The following is a 24811-nucleotide window of genomic DNA, read 5'->3' on the forward strand; positions in this document are numbered from 1 at the left end:
GGATTTTCAATAATGGGTGAGGAATTCGAGTGGCAGCATCTGGAGGAGGTGACTTGTCAGATCTGATCATATATTCTTCAAAATTCCAAGAGACAGAGACAATAATACAATAATTATTCCGTTTCCTGGAGGTCATATCGAACTATCATTGAGCTGTAATTCCCACGAAATACCAATGAACAATCAGACCACGCTAATCACATCTACTTGCCATGTATCATGTAGCTTTGCGAGACCTGCAGCATGCCTCACTTAATCAGTCATACATGATCCAGATGCCAATATTTGACCCAAGAACCTCCCGCGCGCGATGTTGAGGGATTGGGGGGAAGTAGATCAAAAGACGGGGCAACTATTGATTATCTTATTGTCTGATCTGGTCTGATCTGATCCAAAGAAGAGTAAGCACCAAGTCGCAATATGTCCAATCGTTTATCTATCACGATTTACGATGCAATCCATGGATATATGGCTGACATAAATGATTAGGGGATGCGGCACAGTTCAGTTGCCATATCGGAGTAGTTTACACATGTTAATAGCTATAAGAGTATTACGAACTAGATACCCAGACATTGATGGAACAGTTATGACTTCTTATGGTTGCTTAGATATCCTTTCGGACTTTTCACACTTTCGATTGTGATCCCGCCGACGACTTGCATGGCTACCAGCGATTATCTTTCTTGTGCTGTCTTTCTGTCTTTCTGTCTTTCTGTCTTTCTCTCTCCACAATCCAAGGCGCTACAGTTATACAGACTAGATGCTCAACCTTAGCTACTCGCTTCGAACTAATGCAAGTAAACTCAAACTTTACAAATCCAACTTTCGGAGTCTTTTCCTGAGATGACAGATAGATGATAGATGATACATACATACCTGTGGCCAGCTAGAATTCACCGGTCCGGTCAATTGATGTGATTGATATTTCTTTGCGGGGAGAGGGAGGGGGAGAGACAAGTTGGGGAAGAAATCCAATTTCAACCAAATACTAACAGACAATAAATATCATTACTTTTTCCAAGAGAATTACACTGCAATTGGTTTAGACTGACATGCAAACATGGTCATAAATGATCCTAGAACATGAGGACAATAATCCTAGTACTAACCCACGCAGCAATTGCACATTGTAGAAACACAAGGGAGGGCATAATCACACCCTTTTCATCCATTTTCATGGATCCAGTCGACGGGTGGACATCAAATCAAAGTCGAGGAAAATACTAAATAGAGAGTTTAGTTCAATCTACGCACACCACACTTACATATTGATCGATCGAATAACCGTCCCATTCTATATATCTTGGGAATATTTCTCTTTCAGTATTAGAAAAGGAACTTACTTTTCTTCCCTCCCCCCCTAGGAAGAGTAAATTGAGTGATTCAAGTATTCGAAATTTTGATCCTGGCCGCACACTTCAAGAAACATCGGCAGTTCTGATTTTCGTGGACATAACATACCGGTATTCATCCAGTACACACAGAGTTCTATCATCGAACTTAATCTTATGGCTTTAAGTCTCAACAACAAGTAACTCCACCGTATTTTGTTACACCTTCTCACGAAATACTTGAATCTCTTTCCCCTTCATCTCCTCTCGTCTCTCGCCAATATCAAATACGAGACAGACCATCTCTCTCCTCCCAGAAAGGTGCTGAAACCTATCTACACAATCGCCATCTCATACTCAATCTCTCTCCAAGTCAAGTTGGCCGTTGTGCCCGTGGTTCACATATCTATAGAGTTTCTCCCTGAGTCGCCATCATTGCACTCTTACACTAAAAGATTCCTTGACCCTGTCCTCCTGTACAGCACCCAGTCCAGTACAAAGGGAACCCACAATCCGCCTTCCACCATCCACACAATCCACACTTGGCGACCATACGTCTTCCCGACTGTGCACCTCATTATCATTATTATTATCAAAGAAGAGACTACGAACTCCCCAGCCCATTATAACGGTCTCCATAAACCTTTTCCCACGCACAACTTCAACTTCACAAGGGGCTGGTCGTTCTTCTTCTCCTTCTTCACAATTAGCACAAAGCCTCAAGGGATCTTCTTCTCCTTCCTCTTCTTCTTCTTTACTCCGTACAATCAGCACAAGGGCTCTTGTTCTTGCAAATCACCAAACCACTTTTTCTTTCTATCCTAGAACGAGGGGAATCGTATCTGAGTACTCGAACTTGACACATACCGGATGCTAGGACTGGATTCTGATAGCTAGGTATGTACTACTTGTACTACTTGTAAACTTGTATACTTGTATACTTGTACTACTTATCCACTACCAGTACTTGCACCTGCACTTGCATTTGCACTTCTTTCGTCCCCCAGATCTACTGACACACCGAAAACAGACTTTCCTCAATCCAATTATATACGGGACCACATTCCAGTACTCGGTCGTATACTTCCTTCCATCAACATCAAGCACAAATATATACTTTATTGGTATCACGAGAACTTATGAACCTCATCATCACCATTCATTGAAGAGTCCAGAATTATCCCCTTTTCTTATTGTGATTGCGTCTTGATCATTTTATATAAACCAAGCCAAGTTCAACCTCGAGATTTTAACAAAACCCTTTTTATTCTTTAATTTTTTACACTTTCCACGCGTGGCTTCTTATTGAAATAGGAAGACGAGTCGGTACATATCACGGTACATACCTACATATTAGGTACTTTACACATATAAACTCAAAATCCCACCAACCCACCACAACCACCACAACCACCACAACCACCATAATCACCTTAACCACCGAGTCTTTAGTGCTATACGCGAGGACCCGACCACCGATCACCGCTCCCCGAAAACCATAATCCATTATTCTCCCTTGCAGAACAAGAACACACAACTTTACCTTTATTTGCACTCTGCCAGAAAAATTCTTAAATCCTGACAACATACATAGCAAAGCTTCAATTCAATCTACGACTCAAGTTAATTTCTACGAGATACGATTACAATATACAATATATAGCATACGATATTCAAGATTCACTCCTCAAGACTCAATATCTTCCCAACCACCTTGAACCACCTATCTATCCTATCTATCCTATCACTCCAATACTCCGAATTGTCTCTCTTCAATTGCGACTCGCGAATCGCGAATCTTGCCCGCTTTCTATCTTCAGTCCTAAATTAAGAAAAATCCCCGCCGCCACTCAAAATTGAATAGACGATAAGTAATCAGAGCAAACAATTGTGTCGATCAAATCGATTAGGATGGATTCACGTCCGCCATCAACTAGAATGCCTACGGGGCTGGCTGAAGTTTTAAATGAAGTTGGCCCTGAAGAGCGTATGAGAGACTCTGCTTATTATTCAAATCTAGATTCGTCATCGAAGCGTGAGTCTTGGGGCATTCTCTTCAACATGCGCTTCTAACAACTTGCTAACGAATACCTTCCAATTTAGACAACTCGCAACAATTATCGAACGGCGAAGCCATCATGGCACCTTCGCCAACTGGTTATCATTCCTCCAGCGCTGATATAAGTCCCTCGCCTGCAGCAAATCACATTGCCAATCAACAGCTTACCTCTCCAGCTTCTAATGGCATGAGCGTCGCATCTATGGTCTCTCCATCTTACGAACATTCCATGGCGAATTCACTACTGTCCATGGGCCAGTCAAATAGACAATCATATGGGTCTGGACTGGGAGCTTTTTCAATGAACGGAGATTCCCGTCGGGAGAGTGTCGATTCAAGATTGGGTTTTCAAGAGTTGCGACTCAATTCCCCATACGCCAGCAATAACCAATCAACCACTTCTATCCAAAGCACTCTACAGCAGCAGCGCAACCCTGGGAATACTGCTGATCGCTTGTCGAACCCTCGATTCTCGAACAGCTATCAACCTCAACGTCTGCCAGAGCCAACATCCCCCAGAAGTACAGTCCCAAAAACTGCTCCCAAGATTACTGGTCCTGCTATGTCTAGTATCGCTCGGGCTGCTGAGCCAACTAGGGGAGAAGCCTGGGCGTTTCCTGAGGAGCCAATCAGAGTATCAAACTCACACGATCGCCATGCCGAGGACAGTCAGAGCATAAGCAGAGTCGGTACCTCGTTCCTGAATCTTGACTCGAGACGTAGTAGTATGGCAGACTCGGTCGCAAGCAGCCAATATACCACAGAGTCTCGTCTGCCAGCTGGGCAGAGAAGGTTAGAAGATGGAGTGTCGGCTGATTTCAGATCATCGCGAGCATCATCTGAGTTTCAAAATGTATCGCATCACCATCATTCTCTACAGAATCGTCAAGTATCTGATTTACAAGCTGAAGATGCTGATTCTCCTAACAATGGGCAACCCTACAGCCGCACACCTGAACTTCGTGTCAGCCATAAACTTGCGGAAAGAAAGCGTCGAACTGAAATGAAGGAATTGTTTGAAACCTTGAGGGATTTGATGCCACAAGAGCGCGGTAATAAAGCTAGCAAGTGGGAGATATTGACGAAAGGTATTTGTTTTGAGCACCATACATTAAATATGTACTAAGAAGATCACTCTAGCTATCGCCGAACACCATACACAGACGAAGGAAATTCAAGATTTGAAATCGAGGCTTCACAACTCACAACTAGAGAATGAGAGTCTTCGCCGTGAGAACAATGTCATCCGCTTGGAGAACTCACAGCTTCGTAGCGAAGTCAATCAAGGCGGCTCCAATAATCACCAGTCTGTGATGAACGGCTTCACTCCAATACCACAGAATGGCGGTCAACACGTCAACATGAATGCATACCAACAAGAGAATTATGCACCAAGAGGCTCTTATCAACGCGAGGAACAATTACCACCACTTCGTGGAATATCACAACCTGAATCCATGAGTGGAGTTCAATATCAATCGGATTTAAACCGTAATGGTTATCGTGATCCTCGATTCTAGATCAAGTTCGAATTACTTTGACAATCTACGATATGCTTTCTCGAGAACATTTGCGACAAACTTTTTCAATCGCAACAAGGGTTTGACCTTTCTCATAATTTACCTGCAACTGACTCTTCCACAAGAGTACAGCCTCTGAAAGTTCATTTTTCTCTGGTCACGAAGATCTCTTCTTTTTTTATTAATTTTTAGCGATATTACACCCGAAGTGTTATAAAAATCCGATTGAGACCGAACTTCGCTCTCTGTTACTTAATAGCTTTTCTCGAGCATACCTATTCTTCCCTGCTTCTCATCTATCTATCCACGAGGCACGTGTTCTATTAGAAAACTGGTTGGCGTTTTACGTTTTACTTCACTTCACAGTATCTATATTTCCTCTTCTTCTTGGACTCGTCAATTATTTGACGTATTTTCAATATCTTATTACATTGAATAAATAAAGTGGCCAATATGGCACTTTTCTCTCTTATACAAAAAGTGAAGCGTACGTTTCTCGTGCGTCGAGGAGTTAACAGGGGTTTTTGCATTTCTGGTATGGAGCGGATGGGAAACTGCAATATCCGGGTGAAAAAATCAAATTCGGATTTTATGGGTGGGCGATGATATGGAACATGGGAGATACTGATTCTACGAAAGAGTAGAAGAAGGCGTTACTTGATTATACCCGCTCTCATCTTGGGGTTTCTATTACTATCTCGCCTTCTTGAAAACCATTTCAAATTTCAATGTTCGATCGTCTTTGATTGAATCAATTGGGAATGGGAAACTTGAAAGTTGGACAGACAGAAATTTTGTATGGACAGGATGAGATAGCACAAATTACTTGGGCGCTGCGATTTTTGGACTTTTGGGCCTACTACATTACTTGGATTTTGGAACGTATGAAAGAGTGGCAGGTCTGGGGATGTATGGATGGATGGGAAGATGAAAGGTTAGTTGGGGATGAACTGTTAAGATAATGACTTTCGCCAGTCAAGACAGGAATAGAATGGATGACATTTGTCTGAACGATTTCAGTCACTGTCGTTGTACATGTTGCTATTAAATGTCTGATTTGCGAAGTGCGAAGTGTGAAATTGTGTTCTCCTATAGTGTAAATGTTCTAGTACGGATTTCTTTTTCTCTTTCTTCTTAAAGAGATCGGGGATTAATGATCTGATTGAATGGCTGACTAGTTCGGAAGCTTCTTGTGTCTGATATGTCTTAAGCCTCTCCGGCAATTCCCATATGGATCCCACCGCATAGCTCAAGTGGGTATTATGTGGGTGGAAGGAGGAGGGGAAACGGGAGAGATTATGATGAGTGGTTGCGATCTTGAATGTATTGTATGAGTAGAGGGAATGGTGATATTTGGTAAAGAGAAGGAAAGGTAGGTGGGATAGGGCAATTGAATTAAAAAGGTAGTGGAAAGATGGGAGGAGAGGAGGAGGAGAGGAGAGGAGAGGAGAGGAGGAGAGATGAGGGTGTGCGTGAGTGAGTGGAAGGAGAGGGATGAAAGATATGTCAGGGTTGAAGAACATGAGCGGATGAGAGAAAGAGAAATAGTGGTATGTGGGGGGTGGGTGATAATATTATATTATATTACATTGATTATAAGAGGGAAAGGGGGAAATATGGAAGAGGAGAAAGATGTGATGTCATGTCATATCATCATATCATGGGAGGAAAATGGAATGTGAAGCTGTAATCTTGTTCTTTTCTGCTTCTTGGAGAGGGAGGGAGGGAGCAGATCTGAGGTCTTGATAGGGAGGTATTGAGATCTGAAGAAATGAAGAGATGGATCGTGATGATGAAGTCATTGTTCGTTGTTTGTTGTTTATTGTGGATGTGCACGTGGTTGTGGATGTGCATGTGCATGTGCATGATTCAGAGCTCGTGTTTCATGTTCATCTGATGTTGGGAGTTAGAAGTTGGGATGTATATGTGTATGTGGATTTACTTGGGTGTGGTGGGTAGGTAGGAATGGTATTTGGATGGTATAGCTTTTAGATGGTATAGCTTTTGGATGGTATAGCTTTTGGATGAATGCATAGATGCATGGACTGGCTTTTCGCATCGACTTCGGTTAGGATGCTACTTTTGAGATTTGGGGATGGGGATGCGAATGGAAGATTCTTAGCCAAGTAGGTGTATATATTGTATGATATTGATGAAAACGGAAGACTTGATCTCTCTCGGCGGGGTGGATATATGATATCAAGTTTGAATAATAATAATAGGTTAATACTGAGGTATATTTCCTTTTGTTGTCTTTTATTTTTATTTTTAGGAATGGCGTGGTGGTATTATTTGGATGGTGAAACGTGATGGATGGATTGGGATGCGATGCGAGGTTTGAGGTTTGGGACTTGGGATTAAGAATTCTGGAGGCTGTGACGTCTTTTTCTCTCTCTCGCGGTTTCTGCGATTGATGTTAAGTATAATGCGGAGAGGGGAAAAATTAGGGTCGTCTGATTATTAGGGCTGTGGTGGTGTTGGATGCACTCTAAGTGGACATACTAGGTATGTCTGGAAAGGAGATGGTATCTTTCGTCATTCGATCGTGCTTGGATTATTAGATGAAATGGGTTTGCGAGGTTAGAGGGAAGAAGGAAGTGTATTTTTTGCTATGGGTGATCATCTGGATGCTATGGTATGGTATGGTATGGTATGATGTCATGTTCTGGGCTTTTTGTACTCTATTGCGAGTAAGAGAGTGAGAAAGTATGTTATGTATTGTGTATTGTCATGACTTCAAGGTGGAGCTGGGACAGAGGGGAAAAGGGGGGGAGAAGTATGCGCAATGGATGGGGACTCGGGAGAGGATGATTGATGAATATGTATGTCTACATGGGTATGGGTATATATATCATGAGGAATTCCTAACTTATAGGAAGTTCATTCTTTCACATCATATCAGATTAACAGCAAAGAATTTTCTTCTCTTCTCCTTCTACTCTTACATATTTTACAAACACAAGATACGAGATATAATATCTCCAAGACAACTTTCTCAATACATTACATTACATCACATCACATCTTTAATCCCTCTTCTCAAAACTTCATCTATATCATAAGTTCCACACCGTCAAACCTATCTCAAAATGTATACCAAAATCTCTCAACTCAAAACCGCTATCGCTATCTTCGCTGCTCTCACCACCGCACTTCCTGCTCCTCTAGACACAAATACAAAAACATCGTCTTGCTCTACCGCCACGGTCGATTCCACGTGTATCGATACTTATAACACCTGCATGACAACCGCATCTGGCGATAATGACGCGATCGCAGCTTGGTAAGTGTGTCCCTTCTTCAACAATGAGGAGAAGAAAAAGAGATCCAAAACTAACAAATCGATAGCGCACTCAACCTGTCCACCTGCACAAACACGGCCACGAAGAGAGATGCGGAGAACCCGGAAAAGAGAGTAGCAACTGTGTGTACAAATGGAGTGTGGGGAAGCGTGGCGTGTGTGGGAGCGTTTGGAATGTGTATGAAGACGGCGGATGGGGCGGGGGAGATTACAAGTTGTGCGTTGGCGTTGAGTGCGTGTGAGGTGGGGGTTAATACGAAGTGAAGGAGAGGGGAGGGGAGGGGAGGAAAGAGATGGAATAGGGGATGGGAGTGGCTGGGAGAAGAGAGGAAAGGAGAGAGGGAAATGCAAAGACGGTTGATATGTATTATTGTGTAATTTATTTGGATTTAATTTGAATTTCAAGGAGATGAATAGCTGTACGAATAATTATATGTATGTATGTATGTATGTATGTATGTATGTATTTAAAGCAATCCATTCATATGTATCCGAGTTTCTACCTCGCCACTCTCGCTACATCACATGAAATATTCGCAAGACTTTACCAAAAATAATTAACTGGAAGCCTGGTTATTACTCCCACCTTTTGCCTCTCACATCCCATACTTACTAAATTCCATATCGAGCAATATCACAAACTCAATAAGGAACCTCGAAATAACTAAAGTAATCAGTGGGATCTCCTCCTTCTGTTAATCCTCCACCGGGAACGTAGATTCTGTTTCCAACGGCTACTGCGGATGTGCCGTGCTAGAGGAGGGAAGTGGATATTAGTAGGTATTGTTATTATGGAATTTGCAGTCGAGAGTTTGCAGAGGATTTGAGTATAACTCGGAAGAAAGATCAGGAGAGTGAAGGGGGAGAGTCCAAAAACGAAGCGAGCAGGGCGGAAAGAAGACCAAAAAAACAAAAAAAAACAAAAAAAAACAAAAACAAAAAAAACAAGAACGAGATTTCTCCAAAATCAATAACAAAAAAGGCGCAAACATACCCTCGGAACATCCATCGGCGCATAGCTCCTCCACTGATCCCTCCTCGTATCATACGCCTCATTCTCCTCAAAAACCCCACTCTCACTCTCCTTATTGCCCTCCCCCCCAATAACAAAAATCCTCTCTCCCACCACCGCGCTCGCCACTCCTCCTCTCGGGGTCAACATCCTCTTCTTCTCACTCCATTCCCCCTGCTGAAAATCATACATATAATTCGTTCCCACCACATTATCATGCCCAAACGCTCTTCCCCCAATAACATAAAACGGCCCATTATCCCCGATAAACCCCCTCCCAGCATGATCTCTCGGCTGCGGGAGCGCAGGAAGTGAAGTCCAACTCTCGAAACCGGCGGTATAAGCTGTGAAATAGGAGACGCTGGGTTGGTACGTTTCGGAGATATTGAGATAGGTGAGGCCGCCGGCGAGATAGATGGTGTTGCCGCGGCGGGCGACAGCTGCAGCGCCGATTTGGAGACCGGAGGGAAAGGAGGTGAAGAGTTGGGTCCAGGTATTGCTGCTGGGATCGTAGCGGTAGCAGGAGCGGTTGGCGAGCCAGATGCCGGTGGAAGAGGGGGTGAGACCGCCGAGGAGATAGATGGCGCCGTTGAGGATGGCGGCGTTGGCGTGGTTGAGGGGGAGGGGAAGATCGGCGGCACGAGACCAGGTTTTGGTGGTGAGGGAGAAACGCTGCATGAGGGTTGTGGTGGGATAGGGATTGGTGCTGGAATTGGAGGGGATGATACCGCCTAGAATGTAGACGTAGGGGTCTAGATACACGGTTGTGTGTTCTTGACGGGGAAAGAGTGGGATGGATGGGAGACGGTGCCAGGATCCTGGGTTACTGGTGAGGTTGGTGTCTGTAGGAGACTGTGGGAGAGCGGTGCTGAGGGTGAAGAGTGCGAGAATGGTGGAGAGTGAAAGGGAGGGGAAAATCATCGTGATGGATTGATGGATGTGTACTGGAGCGTATACCAAAGATGTCCGTCGATTCAAAATCTCAAAAACGAAACCCAGAGATAGACTTGTAAGTCTGTTCCCAAACTATAAGTTTATATACTTTTCAAAATATAAATCAGGAGCAGCGAACTTATAAAGCAAACAAAACTGGCGCTACATTCTAACACAATTCAATTCAACATTCCCGATTGGTCAATTACCGTCCCCTCAACAACCTGCATCCCGTGTAACTAAGTAACGTAATTGATCGACCATTGACCAATCCATTTTTATCCTGCTGTTGAACATATGCAGGTCGCCATATCAAAAACGGTGATACGACTGCGAATCAAGGATCGATGATGCCAAGAGAAGACTCGGTGAAGCTCGTATCGCATTGCATCTGCAAGATATCAATAGTTATCAGATGTGCAACCCAAGATATGCAGAAAGGTTTTAATTATAGTTTTCTCCCCATGCATCGGTAAAGAGTCGCGGCGATAGAACGGCGTATGCGTAATAGCAAACATTCATGTGTTCCCTTGTATATTCATACAATGAACGAATAAAATTGGTTGTATCACTGACCACTTCTAATTATTGAACCTATATTCATCTTCCCAAAGTCATTATATCCACTCAACTCCCTTCCTCTCATCAACTTCCCTCATAAACGCCCCCCTCCCCACCACCCAACTCCTTGAGTCTTAGCACCTCTCCCATCCTTCCTTTCTCCTCTAAATCCTTCCTCGATATCTTACGCTTTGCCGTATATCCGCACTTCTTTCCACCACCAAAAAATGTTTCATCCGGACAACTGTGGCCCCAAAGCTCCAACACGAGTACCCAGACTACCAATCCGGTGACGGTGGAAATGAGGCTGAGGGAATCTAGGGACGAGAGAGGAAGACATATGAGGATTATGCAGACAATGAGACGGTTGAGCAAGCGGTAGCGTTTGGCGAGGCGAATGCCGTGGTGGTCTTTTTTATGGATGTGGCAAGCTGATATTATACCTAGAGGGAAAAGGTCAGTTGAGAGGATGGAGGAATGTGGAGCACCAGTGGGTGCATGGACTAACGGAACACTTCTCGACTCTCGAAATTTCTTGATATCAGAATCTATCTTTTAATTGTTTAATCTCTCATGAGACATTGTAACAATTCCCAAGATATGCGAATCAATGTGTCAATAGATATTTCCAGGCCGAATTTTGCAGTTTCCTGCCAGTCCATACACCACCGGTAGAGAGAGTGGAAGGGAGTTTATACCCATACAAAAGAGTGCAACCCCGAAACCAGCACAATAAAACCAACGCAACCCATGAGAAATTTCAGATTCGGATTTCTCCTGGTATGCTTCCGTCAGACTCTCGAGAGAAGTATCACCACAATCTCTCGCAACAACGAGTCTAGAAAGTGCAGCACCACCTAGAACATAACTCATAATAAAAGGTAAATGTGCAAAACTCCAGATGATAGAAGCCTTTGCATGCCGTCGAATAGCATGCGTGAATAGATCTGTACCGTCCAAATCAAAATATATCCAGTTAAAAACAAATGCTTGAATGAGACCCAGAACGGCTTTTCCAAAGAATGCATTTAGCCCAAATGACGCTGCGTTTTGGTAGATAATAGCGACAACTGAATAGCCAAAGACCAATGTCACAAAGGCATTTGTTCTTTCAGTTTTATGTTCGATGTTTGTAGCGGGGTAAAATTCAAATACTCGATCAGTCCACTCGGCCAGTCTAGTTGATATGAATTTAGAACCTCGAACGAGGATTACTACACCTACCGTACCGGTTAAATCTATGAGTATGGCAATAGCAATGATGGCGAATCGTTGAGGTAAATCGACGTAAATGCTTCCTATCCAAAGGATACTGGGGACCAGAATAATGATGGCTTGGGCTATCAGCATGCCTCGAACCATGGGTATAAGCCGTGCGAGAAATAAATAATATGAGCCCATGAACAGACGAGCTGTTAAATAGAATGCTACCAGCATTGTGTATGAATTTTCGAAGGCTTCCAACATATTTGTGGTGAGACTGTCCAAGATTAGCATAAATATAAGTGCGCAACTGTCAACGATGATAGCATATAAAACACAGCATCAGATGAATATACGTCTTCACTCACCCAAGTAAGCACGCCATGATAAACAATATTGAGACTCTTTGAGCTATATCATCGGTTTCGAACCAAGAGATAATTAGAGCTAGATCACTCCAAATCTTCCAACTCATGATAAATGTTATGACAAATCTTAGGAGCTCATATCCAGTGGGACTTTCAGCGGCATGATCTCCATTTATAGCGAGAATACCAACGTATAAAAGGTCCACAAAGAGTTCAAATGATGCTACTTCAGTAGTTCCTGATGCTCTCCAGAGTAAACCACGGTGAAAATATTGCCTGACAGTAGGCTGAAATGTCGTTAGTTCGTTAGGATACAACGAGGAAGGAAACAAAATGAGTGAGTGTTCAATGCTCATATCATTGTTAGACTTTACCTTTTTATATAATTTCATAATTTTCCCCTTTCTCTTTTCCGCTGCCCAATCTTTCTTTTCATGATCATCAGGCCCGTGATACAATGAGCTCGCCCGACTGGTATGTTCTGACCCATCATCATAAGTTCTTAAATGCGCACTATACCCATATTTCGAAAAGTTCGCATCCAATGCCACGGAATGATCCGTCAACATATGAAGCTCCGAGCCCAAGACATCTAGTTCTAATTTCACATTTTCGAATTCATCATAAGCGTCACCATGTCTATCTTTTAATGCCTGCCGCTTAGATTCATGATGGCTATGCGCGGTTCGAAGCGCGTCGAGATGTTCAGGAGATCCGTTGATTACGAGATCAAAAGGTTGATCTTTTTCTATGGTGCTGAGACGTCGACGAAGGAGATCGGCTTCTTCTGGAGAAGGCGCTATGTGCACTTTTCGGCCATTGGGAAGCATAAAATTGCGAAGTCGATGACCTCTGTGGTGATGACTGTGGGGAGTGGAAGTCTCAGGCGAAATTGGGGTTGTAGACATCTTCAATGTAGGTATGTGAATTGTATAAAAGATACCTTAGATTCGAGTATCGTATGGTATTTCATACAGATTGATGCTGTCCGGTATTTATGTGGCTGCTGATACCGAGAAGTTGTGGCTTGAAAGGAAGCTGGCCGATAAACACATGGAATCAGAGCGTTCATAGATAGTAAAATATCAAGTACTCAAGCAACGTTATTGATTGTCATCCAAATTCCATACTAACAAAAGCAGAAGATGAGCAGGTCGAAAAATTGACATAAATGACCATCTTTAGCTGATATCAAAACACAGCCATTTAATAAGATGAGAGGAGAGGCAGTAAGCTAGGGGCAAAGGGAAAAAGGACCAAGCGTTTGATCGCCAAGCTTAGTAATCGCATTAGCTTTCAATCCCCTGTTTCCACCATGGGGAAATATCATACGGCGTTGAAAAATTATTAGATGTTATTCTATGAAAGTTATGAAGCTGCTTGTTTGTTGCTCTGAACTCTTTGCCTAGGTATCTGGGATTTCGTTTTAGCTATGTGTGACCAAAAAAAGAACAGAAGAGACTCAAAAGATACGGTTACTTCGGATTAGATGGAATTAGTGTTCGGATCCGGAGTGTTGGGTCAAGTATCAAGAAGAACAGGAAGCGAGGGAACAAGGGAATGGTACCTTCAATCCACTTTGATTGGTCACTTCTGGAAAGGAATATCAGGCCCCTGAGGTCTGAAGAGACGTCCGTTGTTCGTGATGATTGCTGTTCTCACTTCGGGCTGTACTGTCTGCTATTAAGGTTCGTTCAATCAAATGGCCAAGAGAAAAGAGAATGAGATGGTATTGATAAGGAAAATTGCTTGGAAAATGAAGATGACTGGTTTGAATTGTAGTTCGACTGAAAAATAAACCTTAAAAACAAATTAAACTCTATGATTACAATTTACACCCAGCCAGCCGGGTTCTATCCTCACGCCCATCTAATAACCCAAAATTCATGATATCATCTAAAAATTACACAGTTTGCTCTTTCCACAAATGCCTCTCGCCAACATCTCAATACTTCCACTGCTCAACAATTCCAAAACCTGTAGATTGGCCTCAAATTCCCTCGCAATAAAATTCCTCACCTCAATCGCTACCAGAGAATCCAATGCATAGTTTGATAAGCTTCGTGTAACATCCATATCTTCTGCTTCCAACATCAAAACACAAGGTAAAATATGTAATAATCCTCGTGTAACGGCTTCCTGCGCTTCCTCAATTGTGGTGGCGTTCTTAAGTGCGGCATTGAAGGATATATTGGCTGATGGAGAATCGGAGAGAGATGATGAAAGGGCTTCGTGAGCAAGTCGTAGATGTTTAAATTTGGCATCATTGGTCCAAAAAGGTGGTGGAGTGGTGATACGCATTCCCGTTATTGTGTGATTGTTACATGTACTAGCCAAACGACCAGTAATGGCAGCTCCGAGAAGTGCTAATACTTCTGCTTCGCATATAGTGTCACTTCCGAGGTTCTTGCTTACTTCGGCTGCTGCGTCGAGGTTTTCCGCGAGATATCCGGCGTCGGACACGGCGGTAAGATCTAGTGATGAGGCAGACAAGCCTTGAGTGAGTCGATATTGGACAAATGCATTTAGAAATGTATTGGCCGCAGCATATGAAGCCTGACCTCTGTTTCCAACTGCACCGGCAGCAGAAGAAATAGCGACGAAAAAATCCAATGCTTGCGATTTAAGAGCATTGTGAAAGTTCCAAGCACCTTGGACTTTAGATTCAATAACCGAAGTATATTCTTCGTACGTCATTTTTTCAAATAGAACATCCTGCTTCTGTTAGCTAAATTCAAATATAATTAGACGATTGTACTTACTCGTAGGACCATAGCTCCATGGATGACACCTCTGACTTCAGGCATATCTGTAAGCTCATTTGTGACCAAATTATTGACTGCCTCGCTATTCGACACGTCACAACGTCGAATTACAATATTGGCACCAACAGTACTGAGATCATCAACCATCTTTTTAACTTCTCCAGTGACGGAGCCATTTCTTGACACAAGAACAAGATGTTTGGCACCTTTGCTGACCATCCATCTAGCCATACTTCGGCCCAAACCACCAGTTCCTCCAATGAGAATATATGAGGCATCTGAGCGAAGTATCTTGCTTCTTTTATCTGCGGGAGTGGCCTGTGATATTGTTAGTGTTTTTCATGGCAATGTATTTTGGAATAACTAACCTTGACCAAATCATCTGGCCCCGGTGCAATGATCAACTTCCCATCGAATTTTGCTGATTGCAATGTCTTGAACGCTGTCTCAATGTCCGAAATTGAGAAGACTGTGGTGCTGATAGGCTTGATGGAACCCTGAATCAAGAAGCTAGAGATCCGTGAAAGGACAGCGCTCAAAATTCTAGGCCTCTCAGCGCCCAGAGATATTAAGTCAACGGAAGAATAACTTCTGTTGGTTCCGCTTCCAAGTTTTGGATGATTTTCTTGTTTTGCGAGATTGATGAAGCGCCCGAAGTTGCTCAAGCATGAAGATATCTCTTGGAGCGTATCTGCATCTGTTGGAATACAATTCAACACGATGTCAAATCTGCCTCTGTATGTTTGTTGGAGATCTTTCGGCCCGAACGAAGTATTGTGGCTTACGATTATCTCCTTTTCAGAGAGACCATACGTTGATTTGAGTAAATCTTTCTGCTCAATGCTACCAACGGTTACAAAAACCTTAGCACCCATGTTCTGGGTAAGATTAATAGCTGCTTGCCCAAATGCAGTGGATCCTCCATGAATCAAAACAGTATCATCTGAAAGCAATCGTCCGATATCGTTCAAACCATAGTATGCAGTGCAAAATGCCACAGGAATTGATGCACCAACCTCGAATGATATATCGTCATTGATCTTGAAAGCAGAAGATGAATTCAAAAGAGCCCGGCTAGAGTAGACTCCTTGAGATACTGCAATTCCTGAAATACGATCGCCCTTGGCAAAGTTGGTAACACGACTACCTGTCTTTGTAACGATACCACTGCACTCGCAGCCAAAGCCATCATGATCAGTATGCCCTGAAACAGCAGCAAGATCTACTGAATTCATGCCGATTGCTTTAACCTCAATCTCAATCTTGTTATCTTCGTACTCCTCCAGTGATGCATCGATGAAGTGAAGGGTTTCAAAAACACCTGGTACTGAGATGGCCATCTTCAATGGTCGATCTTCCTGTCCAAATCGTGTCAATTCCAAAGCAGAATCTTTTGTTTGTTTGTGAACATATTCGTTCATTTCTGAGTCATTGATGATACGTGGTGTGAGAAATACCCCCTTTTTCTCCATGAATTCCAATTCGCAGCTTGCGTCAGCTTCTGGATCGAAAACACTCTTGAAGACTTTGAGAATAGCGTCGGTCGTGTTCTCATCAGAAATAGCACTCTCTGGATCTAAGTCTAAGGTTGAAAATTTGAGCATTGTCTCGGAACGAATACTTCTGCTTAAACCAGTGACCATATTGGTCGTAGGATTAGATGAATCACCATATGCTCCTTTGATCACCCAGAGTACTCCACGAGATCCAATCAATGCTTTTTGTAACGCAAGGAATTGGGAACATGTGAGTGTTGACAACAATGGTTTATCAAGCTCCGAAATGACAAGGCAGAGCTTTTCGGTTGTTTCAACCTGAGATAGACTACCCATCTCAGGTCTTTTCCCTGTCAAATGCTCTAGAGACTCGGCCAATCTGGTTGAGAGGGCTATTTGTTCATCCGAACTCTCATGGATAATGACGATGCCTTCGGATGAATAATCGTGGGTTTTTACTTCATTCGTTGTACCATTCACTGATCCATTGGACGCCTCTGATAGCCCATTTGAGGCACCATTTTGTTCAGTAGAGATTGACTCAAATGCAGGCTCCCAATCCAGTTTGTAACAAAGCTCCCTGTGCATTTCATTCTCTGAGTTTGAACTTGTTTCTACGATTGGCGAAACTGTTAAATCGCGAATTGTAATCAGTGGAGCTTCTGATAGATCATTTTCCACGGCAAACATTGAGACATTGGTGGGCTTGGGGTAACCAGATGGAAAGGTACCCTCACAGAAGGCCCGAAGAGATGTACCCGGACTTCTCATGAGTTTGGTTATTTCTCGGGAAACAGTGATTTGTCCAACAGATGAAGGCAAATAGACGGTATCCAGTGAAGTCTTTCCGGCGTCGATGATTGGCCAATACATCTCGATGACTTGCTCTAGTAATGCTGGATGAATTATCATATCTTCTTGATGCTCCTTTGGCATTTCTTGCTTGGTGTCCGGAACCACGACATGTGCCATGGAGGCGTCTTCACAAGCGAAGCAATCATTCATACCTTGGAAACTCGATCCATATGAAACACCAATATTTGAAAGCGAATCGTATAATTCGGATTTGTTGATGGTGCTTGTTGCTGCTTCAGTAATCTTTCTGATGCTTGATTTCATCTCATGTCCAAGATCGTGATTGCCTAGTCTAGTGGCTACTATCCCCTGGCAATGCAAGGTCCATCCTTTATTAGCAGCCCACGAATGAACTTTGAACTCGTCCCAAATATCAGAAGCGCAACTTTCTGGTGTACGGGAACGTAGCTGAAGAGTAATTTCGACAGGTTCTTCAGTAAGCATAAGGGGCTTGGTGACCGAGACATTGCGAAGCTCGAAGTTGTCGTACTGAATATTATTAGATGCTGCTTTCTGCGATGCCGCTTCGATTGCTATCTCAATGAAAGCAGACATAGGAAAAAGTGTTAGGGATTGAATTTTATGGTGTCGAAGCCATGGAACATCATCGATTCGAAGGATATTTCTCCAAGTTGGCTCCAAATCATTCGAGTAATTGGCCAGGGTACCTAGGAGATCATGACGTTGAGCTGTGCGACTCTTGTGTTTCTGAGTCAAGCGTGGTTCATGCCAGTATTTTGTTGTGTGGTTCCAGGGATATCGAGGCATGTCGATCAGTAATGAAGGAGGATTAAGAGGGGGAGTAATATTAATGGCGCCAAGGTCAAGAAATGCGCCTTTCGTGAATAAGGTTGAAGCTAAATCGATTGCCGTCTCTACAGCATCCTTCTTTCTCACAAGCGCAGATGCATAAGGAATTTTCATTGCATCCTTTCCGCAAGCCTTTAAAATCTGCTTGATTGGGCCAGCGAGAGCTGAATGAGGCCCAAGTTCAATTAGCATATTCACACTAGTTTTGTGTCCATCACCTGGTGCACACATATCCGTCAAAGCTTCAGAGAATCGAACCGCTTGTGTCAGATTATCTACCCAATACTGGGCCTCAAGTCTCGACCCCTCAACAAGATGACCAAGTAATGAAGAATGAAATTTGACATTTGAAGTTTGGGGTGGAGCAAGAGACTGAAGGCAGCTGCGGTAATCTTTTGAGACCAAGCTCATATGATGAGAATGGTAAGCCACATCAACTTGTAGCTTTCTATTGAACATTTGTTTCTGTTCCATCAATGCTTGAAGTTCGTCGATTGCCGGCTCGTCTCCTGAGATAGTCAAACTAGACGGACTGTTGAAACAAGCTATACGAGCTGTCTTTGCGCTAAGTTGATCGATGAGTGGCTCTATTTCTTCCTTAGTACAGCCTACAGCCATCATTGATCCTCGAAGATCTGGAAACTTCTTCCTTAATCCAACAGTCGCTAGACCTCTGTAATATGCAATAGCCATGCAGGAATCGAGCGGTAAGATTCCAGCTGCGTATGCCGCTCCAATTTCACCACTGGAATGACCAGCGACGGCTGCTGGAATTATGTTCCAACTTCTTAATAAATCAGTCAAGGCCAACTGAATAGCTGTACATGCAGGTTGACTTATATGAGCTTCGTTGATAAGCGATGTTGTGGCATCTTTATTTAGTTCAGTGATGAGGGAGAAAGGAGCCCCAAATGAAACGAGGCATTTGTCACAAGCATCTAGGGATGTAGCGAAGACCGGATAATGTTCATAAAGCTCCCGGCCCATTGCATTCCATTGAGCACCCTGTCCGGTAAATATGAAACCTATACGCAGTGGCTCGATCTCTCTCATTGGAGCAAGCTTCCCAGAGTTGAGTGCTTGTATGAGTTCGAAGGATGATGTAGCTGGAATGGCTACTCTCCATTGCAGTCTAAGCATTATCAAGTTAGTACCAGTGCTGCCAATCTTCTCGAAATAAAACCAATGTAGCTCAAATGAGACATCTTGGATAGATACTAGATGAATGGAATGAGTACTTACAGAGATCTTCGTTCTCCAAGTGTGTAAGCAACGTTACTCATCAAACCATTTTGAAAGAATTCTGGTCTTCTTTCTAAATAGATTCCGATGTTCTTCATGAGCGCCTCTAGAGCTCCTTTATCGTTAGCAGACAAGGCAATGAGTCTTCTGCCTTGCAACGCTTTCTCGCTAGATTCAGGCTCAAGCTTATTTATGAAAGGAGCTCGTTCTAAAACAACATGTGCATTTGTACCTCCAAAACCAAAGTTATTTACACTAGCAAACTTCTTTGCTCTTGGCCATGGACGTTGACTGATCGGAACCTATCAAAGATCAGCATTGGTTCAGTCTACTATAAGTGATCTATGACCAACCTTCAAATGCCATTTTGAAAAGGGTATATTCTCATTAGGCGTCTTGAAATCGTGATTAGGCAAGATAAAGCCCCTTTCAAGCATCATAGCTGTCTTGATTATCGATATAATACCTGCGATATAGTTCTTAGCTTTTTGGGAAATTTAGGATAGCCAAGTGACACTCACCAGAAGCAGCTTCAAGATGTCCAATGTTTGATTTCACGGACCCAATGAAGAGAGGGTTTCTGGCATTTCTGCCTTCTCCAAATACATTATACAGAGCGGTAGCTTCTATAGGATCTCCAACCTTGGTACCGGTTCCGTGAGCTTCCACGTAACCTGTGTCTTTTGGGTCGATACCGGCACTTTCGTAAACCCATTTCATGAGCGATTCTAATCCGGTTAACATTTCGGATGGTAGTGTCAATTGGAATTCTTTCAAAACTTACCTTGTGCAGAACCGTTAGGCATAGTTATTCCAGGAGTTTTACCATCTTGATTGATGCCGCTTCCTCTTATTACGGCCCTGATGTTGTCGTTGTCTTTAAGAGCTTGCTCTAAAGGTTTTAAGACAACCAAACCACAACCCTCACCGCGTCCATAACCAGTGCCTCGGCTGTCGAAAGAGAAAGATCTCCCTTCATCGGAAAATAATCTGTATATATTAGATGGGGTCCCAAAATGCTGTGGAGTTATGGCAGACTCACCGAGAATTTGACATTGAAATCCAATTTTCTGGTAGCATATTGAGATGGCATCCACCGGTGATAGCTGATTTACATTCTCCATTCCGAATACTCTGGCAAGCTTGATGTAAGGCAACCAAACTCGAAGAGCATGCAGTGTCCATAGTGAAACTAGGCCCTCGTAAATCAAAGAAATGAGAAATACGATTCGACTGCATAGCAAAAGCGCATCCTAGTTTGATTATTCAGTAAAGCAGAATATGTGGCCAAGGAAAGATTATTTACCTGTAGCTTGGTACATAGGAATACTATCGGTGTCCACAAATGATGCGGATTCGTACTCTGAGAATGAGCCACCAACAAATACACCTACGTCCTTCCCAACAATTTCATGTTTCGGAATACCTGCACTCTCCAAAGCTTCAAAAGTACATTCCAGTAAAATTCGTTGCTGGGGATCCATCGAAGTAGCTTCCTGGGCAGTAAGACTGAAAAATGGCGCATCAAAGAGTCCTACATCTTCTTTGAGAAAATTTCCGCCAGATGCATTAAAACAGCCCGCCTTTCCTGGGTTTGGATGATAGAAGCTTGCGGTATCAAATCTCTCCTTCGGTATTTCTGACCAACCGCTTCGAGCTCTCGAACAGAGCTCCCAAAACTCATCCGGAGTGCTAACATTTCCTGGCAGCCGACATGAAATTCCAACGATTGCTATTGGTATCTGCTTTGCAAGTTGGGGTTGGCTATATCCCGAGATGTATCCATCTTTAAAAGCTTGAGAATAAATGTCTTTGAAGGCCTTGACTTCAGGCGCATCGTCGCTTTCTCCTGGAACAGCTTCGAACGTCTGCTCTAATACCGTTTCCTCAACTGCACCATTTGTGCCCTCCTGGGGCGTGTTCCAGGTGGTCGCTGAAGGCGCCATATCTTTTTTGTTGTGTTTAAAGCCGTCTGGTATTACAATAACATTGTAAAATAAGGATCACAAGAATATGTAAATGGTTTTTGCTATGTTATGCGCTGAAGTGATTTGTCAATTTCTTTTTGGGCCAGTTCAAGCTAATCTTCACTTAGACATGGTCGTGTTTCAAATGATAGCTAGAATGATGGGAAATATGAGCTTTGAGTTCCCGGTCAAGTGTCGGGTATGCAAACGGATAAAATCTCGCACGGCTGCCATCCCATGTTCATAGCGGGTGGTATTGCACAAACCGTGTCAATCAAATCTTGGCCTTTCATCCCATCTAATTGACGATTCATGTTTATCATATGGAATGATACAGTGGCGGAAACGAGGAGGTTAAACCCGCCAGGCTCTGGTGTTTAAACCCTTCAAAGCGTGCTAGGGTTTGCATCACATCACATCATCCCCATAATGCATTGGTCTGCACCCGGTAATGGAATCTGTCGTCGTTCATTCCATAACCAAGAATCGATCGTAGCATGTACTTTCAACGCCTCGTTCCAAGAGGTATGGTGAGCATGATCCATCAACAATGATAAACGAAGCATCGACCAACAGCTGGGCCTAAATCTTAGCTACACCACAAACCGTGAACACGGGGAAAGAGGCATGAAACAGGAATGCAGACAAAAACAAAGCTGAAGCACATACTTCCTTTTCTGATTCAGGTTACCTTTTAAATAAGGTCGGTGAAACCGGCGATTAGTGCACACCTGGCAAGTCAGTCCATGTATCTTACGCTTCTGACTGGACGTTATGTTGTGCACTGAACCTCATTTCGAAACATCCAAAAGGACTTGAGATCAGACTCGAGCAGAAAAAGTGCATTTGCCTTTACTGTGTCTGTGGTTGTTGGTGTGGCGTATCATTTCTCCAGCCACAATCACACAAACCCCTCACGCCCACCAACCTTCTTCGACTCAAGTGTTCCTGATCGACCGGTAATTCCCTCACCTCCATCCTCAAAACCCCCATATAATCTGTGAATCTATACCCAGAATTCTTACCCATGGTCTCTTATCGAAAAGAAACGAACTAAGATTCATTAGTGAAGAGTCTCCTATCCAATCACTTGCCAAAGATGCAAGATATCCACAATATCCGACTCGGTCGAGATTACACCCCCAGTTCCTTCCGTCTGTGCACATCATCTTAAACTTGTTCCAAGATGGCAGACGTGATTTGAAGGGAGGTTTGTATTATCCAAGTTTCAATATGGAGATCTCCAGAAGTCGGATGGGTTCCCTAGCTGTGAAGCAATATAGATCCTTGACCAGATCTTCCATTCTTAAAAGCTTAAGGAACTTCATAAACCCCGGATAAAGACCTCTATCAAACTTTATATTTGCAATAATCTACTCGTCATTTCTACGGTTAATATAATATTGAACCCCTCGATATCAGACTTCAGAATATCAACCTTCCCAAAATCATCCTCAAACATTCTCAACCATGAAGTTTTTATGTCTTTGCGGAGCATATGGAAGCTCAGATGTAAGTACAATCTCTCAACATCGCTTGCAAACTTGGTGCTTAAGCTGACCTTACGCAGAAATTTAGAGTGCAGCTTGGTGTGTATCCTCGGCAGTCCTCATTAACATGTGAATCATGCTTACTTTTAAAATAGCTCCTCTCATTAAGGAATTGGCGTCTGATGAGACTGCCGAATTATTCTTCGCTCATGGTCCAGTTGACGCCTTTCCTCCCGAAGGATATGAAGATTATTTCGGTCCTGGGCCACATTATCGATTCATAAAACCTGGTAACACAGAAGAAGGGGGAAGCGATCTTCTTGATCGCATTCGAAACTTTCCCAAAGGTGCCACTGCAGAAGATCAAATGCGAGAACTGATAAGAGGTGGAATTGGTTCCGCAGTTCCTGTCCCAAATGCCGATGGCACTTATGGTGATGAGAGTGCACAAGACGCCATGGAGTACTTGTACGATATTATGCAAGAAGAAGGACCTTTCGATGGAATCATTGGATACTCAGAGGGTGCCACAGTTGCAGGGACGCTGTTGTTGCATGAACAAAAAAGATTCGAAGTCGAGGGAAGAACACCAATGTTCAAATGTGCTATATTCTTTGCCGGGTGGCCTCCAATGACACCACAATTTGACGGAATTGTTCTTGCGGATGAAACCGATTTGACAATCACCATTCCGACCGTTCACATCAGTAAGTCTAACAAATTCTCAAATGGTACCATAAACATTATCTAACTCTTGATTTAGTTGGCTCGTTAGACCCATATCTTGCAGGATGTATTTCGCTCTACAATGTATGCGACATGGACAATGCGTACCTCTTTGATCATGGAAAAGGCCATACATTACCCAGAGATCCAGAGACAGTCCGAGAGCTGGGCAACATAATACGCACAATGGGCTCGAGTATTGGTCTTTTGTGAGGTATGAGAGGAGACAATGCATTGGCACATTTATGTCAAATACCTGACAGAAGGTCTTGCACCCTTGCAGTGAGCAGGCCTCACGCATGCTGTGGAGGTTGGGATTGCCGGATCGTAGACCGGACACTTTTTTCTTCATTACAAAAAGTTTAATTATTACACGATACCAAATGTAGAGGCGACCTGGCAGGATCAAAGGCGTTATTACGACTATTATATTTATAGTATACAAATTTATTTTATTAAATAGCAGGATGTTCACTTGTAATGTCTCTGCACTGGTATACTGTCTATCGTTCGACAGAACAACCATCCTTGTCGTTGAACTTACATACGTCATCCTCATACCTGGCTCTATGAAACTACTAGGAGTAACTTCATGTGCATTTCATTCTTCAGAATGGCCAAGAAACGGTTTCATGCTAGATGATCTCAAGTTTCAGGATTCTCACATTTTGAAGGGGACCTTAGCCGAGGGTACTATGCAACAATTCCGCCTATATTCTGTCACGCCAAGTCAAAGGAAGAAACAACTACAATTGACCTTGTTTGAATCTAACCAAGTAATAGTCGATCTTATAGATCAAGGATTTCACATACACAATCGGACCCCCTGCAATGATTATTCAATGGAACCGTCAGGAGATTGGCAGCAACCTTAACACAATCAATTGCGTTCATTTCCTATCAGAACAAATTCTGGCGAGATTTACTGTCATGTATCATGTTTCAATATTAACCAATTAAGCCGTGTGCTATAGCGTTCAGGACCCGCGGTCAGACCAAGGGTTCTCCATATGCACGGATATGAGGTCTATTTCTGACTCCACCATCAATCTCTAATTTCTTCTCCTGAGACCTAGTCAGGCTTACAATGAGAGAGCGGGGCAATTTCGAAACAAGAAACTTTATGTAGACATTGAGTGATTCCGATTTGCCACCCCGAAAGAGGTGAT

The 24811-nt window shown here is 43.1% G+C and overlaps 6 protein-coding genes across 6 annotated transcripts; 3 read left to right on the top strand and 3 right to left on the bottom strand.

Annotated features, from left to right (window-relative positions):
* Window positions 1-3245: 3245 nt before the first annotated feature.
* Bfra_004485 (putative hlh transcription factor protein) lies at window positions 3246-4913 on the top strand (the record flags this gene model as incomplete). The annotated part of the gene is made up of 3 exons (XM_037334887.1): window positions 3246-3369; window positions 3438-4481; window positions 4534-4913. 3 exons carry the CDS (start codon window positions 3246-3248, stop codon window positions 4911-4913), a joined length of 1548 nt encoding a protein of 515 aa, XP_037193421.1.
* Window positions 4914-8002: 3089 nt separating this feature from the next.
* Window positions 8003-8478, top strand: Bfra_004486 (uncharacterized protein; the record flags this gene model as incomplete). The annotated part of the gene is made up of 2 exons (XM_037334888.1): window positions 8003-8196; window positions 8262-8478. 2 exons carry the CDS (start codon window positions 8003-8005, stop codon window positions 8476-8478), a joined length of 411 nt encoding a protein of 136 aa, XP_037193422.1.
* Window positions 8479-8856: 378 nt separating this feature from the next.
* Window positions 8857-10147, bottom strand: Bfra_004487 (putative kelch repeat-containing protein; the record flags this gene model as incomplete). Its single annotated transcript, XM_037334889.1, has 2 exons — window positions 8857-8967; window positions 9209-10147. 2 exons carry the CDS (start codon window positions 10145-10147, stop codon window positions 8857-8859), a joined length of 1050 nt encoding a protein of 349 aa, XP_037193423.1.
* Window positions 10148-10804: 657 nt separating this feature from the next.
* Bfra_004488 (putative low temperature requirement a protein) lies at window positions 10805-13199 on the bottom strand (the record flags this gene model as incomplete). Its single annotated transcript, XM_037334890.1, has 4 exons — window positions 10805-11130; window positions 11446-12200; window positions 12292-12578; window positions 12666-13199. The coding sequence occupies 4 exons, from the start codon at window positions 13197-13199 to the stop codon at window positions 10805-10807; spliced, it is 1902 nt and encodes a 633-aa protein (XP_037193424.1).
* Window positions 13200-14187: 988 nt separating this feature from the next.
* On the bottom strand, window positions 14188-21405 carry Bfra_004489 (putative polyketide synthase protein; the record flags this gene model as incomplete). Its single annotated transcript, XM_037334891.1, has 9 exons — window positions 14188-15009; window positions 15054-15374; window positions 15425-19349; window positions 19460-19761; window positions 19813-19925; window positions 19981-20187; window positions 20244-20449; window positions 20502-20712; window positions 20766-21405. The coding sequence occupies 9 exons, from the start codon at window positions 21403-21405 to the stop codon at window positions 14188-14190; spliced, it is 6747 nt and encodes a 2248-aa protein (XP_037193425.1).
* Window positions 21406-22896: 1491 nt separating this feature from the next.
* On the top strand, window positions 22897-23855 carry Bfra_004490 (putative ef-hand calcium-binding domain protein; the record flags this gene model as incomplete). The annotated part of the gene is made up of 4 exons (XM_037334892.1): window positions 22897-22938; window positions 22997-23015; window positions 23072-23623; window positions 23680-23855. 4 exons carry the CDS (start codon window positions 22897-22899, stop codon window positions 23853-23855), a joined length of 789 nt encoding a protein of 262 aa, XP_037193426.1.
* Between the last annotated feature and the right edge of the window lie 956 nt (window positions 23856-24811).

The sequence above is a fragment of the Botrytis fragariae genome, assembly GCF_013461495.1.
Source record: "Botrytis fragariae strain BVB16 chromosome Unknown tig00000050, whole genome shotgun sequence".
Taxonomy (NCBI): Eukaryota; Fungi; Ascomycota; class Leotiomycetes; order Helotiales; family Sclerotiniaceae; genus Botrytis; species Botrytis fragariae.